The 4,207-nt window shown below is 46.7% G+C and overlaps 2 protein-coding genes across 2 annotated transcripts in view; one reads left to right on the top strand and one right to left on the bottom strand.

Moving 5' to 3' along the window:
• Nucleotides 1–1,686, bottom strand: part of LOC106324046 — a 9,543-nt gene extending 7,857 nt beyond the window's left edge. Inside the window, exons 1-5 of the mRNA XM_013762072.1 lie at nt 1,528–1,686; nt 1,245–1,490; nt 963–1,052; nt 743–883; nt 359–669 (exon numbers count right to left, since the gene is read on the bottom strand). Coding sequence (XP_013617526.1) covers nt 359–669; nt 743–883; nt 963–1,052; nt 1,245–1,490; nt 1,528–1,686 — 947 coding nt within the window. The remainder of the gene's footprint in view (nt 1–358; nt 670–742; nt 884–962; nt 1,053–1,244; nt 1,491–1,527) is intronic.
• An 869-nt stretch (nt 1,687–2,555) lies between these two features.
• On the top strand, nt 2,556–3,818 carry LOC106324045. Its single transcript, XM_013762071.1, has one exon. It carries the CDS (start codon nt 2,556–2,558, stop codon nt 3,816–3,818), a length of 1,263 nt encoding a protein of 420 aa, XP_013617525.1.
• The last annotated feature ends 389 nt before the right edge of the window (nt 3,819–4,207 follow it).

Below are 4,207 nucleotides of genomic sequence, written 5' to 3'. Positions count from 1 at the left end.
TGAGAATGCATGGATTAGTGTCGTATCGACGTTTTGGGAAAGTTCGGTCGCTACATAGCGACCGAGCTTGGCTGGAGCTCGGTCGCAACGCTTGGCTTGAGTTCGGTCGCTACGTAGCGACCGAGCTTGGCTTGTGCGTGGTCCGATGGCCATACTTGAGCTTGTCCGTGGCCCATTTGGATACGTGTCCGTTGCCTTCGGACAATCGGCATTTAGTGGTTCGATTGAGATTAGAACAAGATTTTACCGCAAGGCTCTTTGTGAAGATTCTTTTTACGAAGAATAATTTTCGTAAAAACGTTCATGCTGATTTTTACGGGGACTTTCAGATATTGATTCCGTCGGGACCGAATTTGACCCCAACAGGCTATTTAGTGTGCTTATGCGATTGTTTAGTTTCAGAGATTTGACTTCCTCAAGTAATCCAGAGAAGGTTAGCATCATACCAACCGCAGATATTTCACGAGCGTCTTCTCTAATCTCCAACAATGGAATGAAATGAGGACTCTGTGGGAATGTTTTAAATACCTCAATTGATTCAACTGTCTTCCAAATTGGCAACTTCTTCGCAAAGGGCAAAACTATTGTTATATCCTTTGCTTCAGTTTCCTCAACAGAACTAAGCTTTTGTTCTCTCTTCCTCTTCCGATTGTTATCTTCCCTAGTTCCCTGCATAAGAGTTAAAGAAGAATAATAAGCCATCAGCTAATAAACTACCAAGAAAGTGGAGGATTAACTTTACATTCTCTCGTGTTTGTATCAATGGTGTTGCAGTTATGCTCGGAGATGGAGTTACAGGTGGACTGTTAGATACTGGAGAGAATGTATTACAAGTATCACTTATCTCATCTACCAAACCTTGAGTTAAAGGCGATTCCATCGGCTGCAACAGAGATCAAAAAATTAAAATAAGAAGATAAAAGATACAAAAGATGATGAAGAATGTGAAGGATTAACTTTACATTCTCATGTGGACTGTTAGATACTGGAGAGAATGTACTACTAGAATCACTCATCTCATCTACCGACCCTTGAGTCGAAGGCGCCCTTGGCTGCAGCATAATACATTGATAGAAAATCAAAAAAAAAAAAGAAGATAAAAAAAAATACAGAAGATGAAGATGTTTACTGAAGTTGTAAAGCTGAAACGGCAGTGTCATTTATATAAAAGTCTTGCAAACAGTTCAAGGCAGATTAGTCAGTGACAACAAATTTAGTACAGACTGAAACAAAGTGTACAATACCTTCCATACGCCGTCTTCCCACACTTTGGAAGGTCTAATGTCCGAGATTTTGAAGCTCAACATCTTGTCTGTAGCCTCTGAAAGCACTTTACACCGTCCACGAAACACTCTCCCAATCGCTCGCCCTTGACGCCATGATGTTCCATGGAACACCTCTACATATTCCACCAACTTAAGCTCCTCAGCCGAAAAAGGAGGCGGTCTAGGCCTAATACTACGCATGTCAACCTTTTTGTTGGGTCTTTTCTTGATACCCTCAAAGCTCGAGGGGATTAACACAAACCATGAAGAAGTATTTCTTTTCATCACTATCCTCGTCCTCCTCGTAGTCCTCATCCTCATCCTCATCATCATCATCAACATCATCATCAATCTCTTTAATGATTATTGCAGGAACCCAGACGACTTCTCCTTTATCTATCTTATCGCTCACTTCCACCATTGCTCCAGATATAAGCATAGGCTTCTCATGCAACTGCCTCAAGAACTAACAGTAAAGTTAATAGAGACAGTGTAGGAGATGGATCATATCCCTCCACAAGGCCCATCAAATAAAAAGGTCTAGCCCGCTAAACGAGGAATTTACTCGGTTCGGCGAGTAGGTTCATCGGCTCGGCTCCAGAGTGCTTTTAACCGACGACGAAGCCGAAGCTGACTAAAAGTATATGGCTTGAAGGGACCCCCCGAAGGCCCATATACTCGGCCTTCTTGGATAAGGCCCAAGAAGACATATTCGGACTAGGGCATACGAGGACGGAGAGCTTATAAAAGGAGAGGAGGCAACAACAGAAAGGGGATCGACACTTTACACACACAGACTGAGCGGCTAGATCTAGGGTTTTAGTATCTCTTTATCTTTTACCGCTTTGTACCTTTCCGGTTAGCTCCCTGAGCACCGGCCTGTCTCCTTAACCTCTTTGTCACTCTTGTAATCCCTTGGTCAGATCTAATAAAACGTCTTTATTCATCCCACCTTCGAGTTCTTCGGATCTAGTCGACTGAACCCCGTACAAACAATTGGCGCCCACCGTGGGGCAGGAATAAAGCAACGTTTCTAGACTCTCTACATGGCTCAAGACGACGCCACGTTCGGCGCTTCAGGCGAAGAACCGACTCCTATGCCTGAAGCCGCGCCACCAATCCCCGCAGATTTCATGAGCTCCCTCATGGCGCGATTCGCTCGACAAGACGAAGTTCAAAAAACGACAAACGAACAGCTTGCTGCTCTGGTCGCAGCACTCACAGCTCCTGACGGCAACAAGCCGTCCTCAACTGATCCGTCGTTGTCTCTTCAACACAAACCCTACGGCGATGGGCGGCGACCACGCTTCAGATGTGTCGGAGCCTAACGAATTTCTCCCCGCTGATGCTCCTCAGATCGGGCCAGATCTCACGACCATACGCGATATCGCCGAACACAAACTCAACTTTCAGCAGATAAGTTCTAAGATCCATCAAGCTACTAGTGCGGCTCCGCAAATCGAGAGCGTGCTCGCTGCAACCTCCCGAACCCCTTTCCCCAGTACACTAACCGACGTACAACTCAGAAAAATAGAGAAGTTGCACCTTCCGGAGTACAAGCCCAGAGGAGACCCCGTCGAACACATGATAACTTTCAACATCGCAATGGCACGGGCTCGTCTCTCCGACGAGGAAAGGGACGCTGGCTATTGTCAACTGTTCATCGAGACCCTCCACGAGCAGGCCCTAACCTGGTTCTCTCAACTTGAAGAGAACTCGATCAGTAGCTTCCGCGATCTATCAGTGTCATTCCTCAAGACATACATTATGTTTACAAAGCGCAGCGCTACTGCTTCTAGTCTATGGAACCTATCGCAAACTCAAGATCAGAGCCTCCGTGACTACATGGAAAAATTCAAAGCAGTAGTCTCAAGGATCGCGATCCCAGATGACATCGCCATCGACGCCCTGATGAACACCTTATGGGACTGCTCCAAGTTTCGTGAGGACCTGTACGAAAACCTAACCACCTCGCTCCAAGATGCCATCGCTCGCTCTCACAACTTCATCCGAATTGAAGAGGATACAAAGGCGATCATCAGTAGTCTGAACGCAGCAAAACCTCCAGCGACCAAAACTGCGGACACTCGGGCAGAACCGCGTCAACATACCTCTAGCAACAAGAACAACCATAAGAACGGTTTTATGTATATCATCGACGAGAACAACGTACCAATCTCGACCATGGTGGTCCGAGGAGAACGATGGAACAAGAGGGTCAGAGAGCTCGACTCGCCCGACGAGCCAACTGATGCTGTCTGCACAACCCAACCTGACCTAACAACGGGTCCTTCCAGAACCGTTGATCTCACCAAGCATTGCAAATATCACGACGCCAAAGGACACGACACGACAGAGTGCAAATCACTCTACGCACACTATCTCTCGTCTATCGCCAGCGGAGACTTCAAAGTCGAGCCTCTAAAAGCCAAGCCCAAAAATGGCAAAAGTTGGAGCAAAAATAAGGAAAGAAGAGCCCAGCGCAAGGCAACCAGGCAAAGGCCGACAAAACGAAAAACGACCATAGGACGAGGACAAGGCTCTAAAGGATGATGGTAACGACTACTCTTCCGCTGACGAAGAACAGCCGACGAACCGCATGCGCATAGAGGTTATACTCTCTCAACAAGCTCTATCATCCGACGAAGAAAATGATGACGCACCTTCATCCGGAGATTTGAGGGATGTACTCAAGCGAAAGCTCGAGCCTGAATATAATAACGATCCAATAGATAATGATCTTTGGCTGACGTTTAACGCACGAAAGTCCAGACGTGTCCTGACCAGCAATCCCGTCCCCGGACCGCATCCGAAACATTCGGGCAGCGATCTTCGATACAAGCTCAATGACAACATATGCGATCTACGCGTCCTCCTCAACTGCTCGAAGCCGACAGACCTCTGGAGGCAGTTAGAACGAACTAAGACACCAGGCAGTTCTA

The sequence above is a fragment of the Brassica oleracea genome, chromosome C2, assembly GCF_000695525.1.
Source record: "Brassica oleracea var. oleracea cultivar TO1000 chromosome C2, BOL, whole genome shotgun sequence".
Classification (NCBI taxonomy): domain Eukaryota; kingdom Viridiplantae; phylum Streptophyta; class Magnoliopsida; order Brassicales; family Brassicaceae; genus Brassica; species Brassica oleracea.
This window is presented reverse-complemented; position numbering and strand designations above follow the sequence as displayed.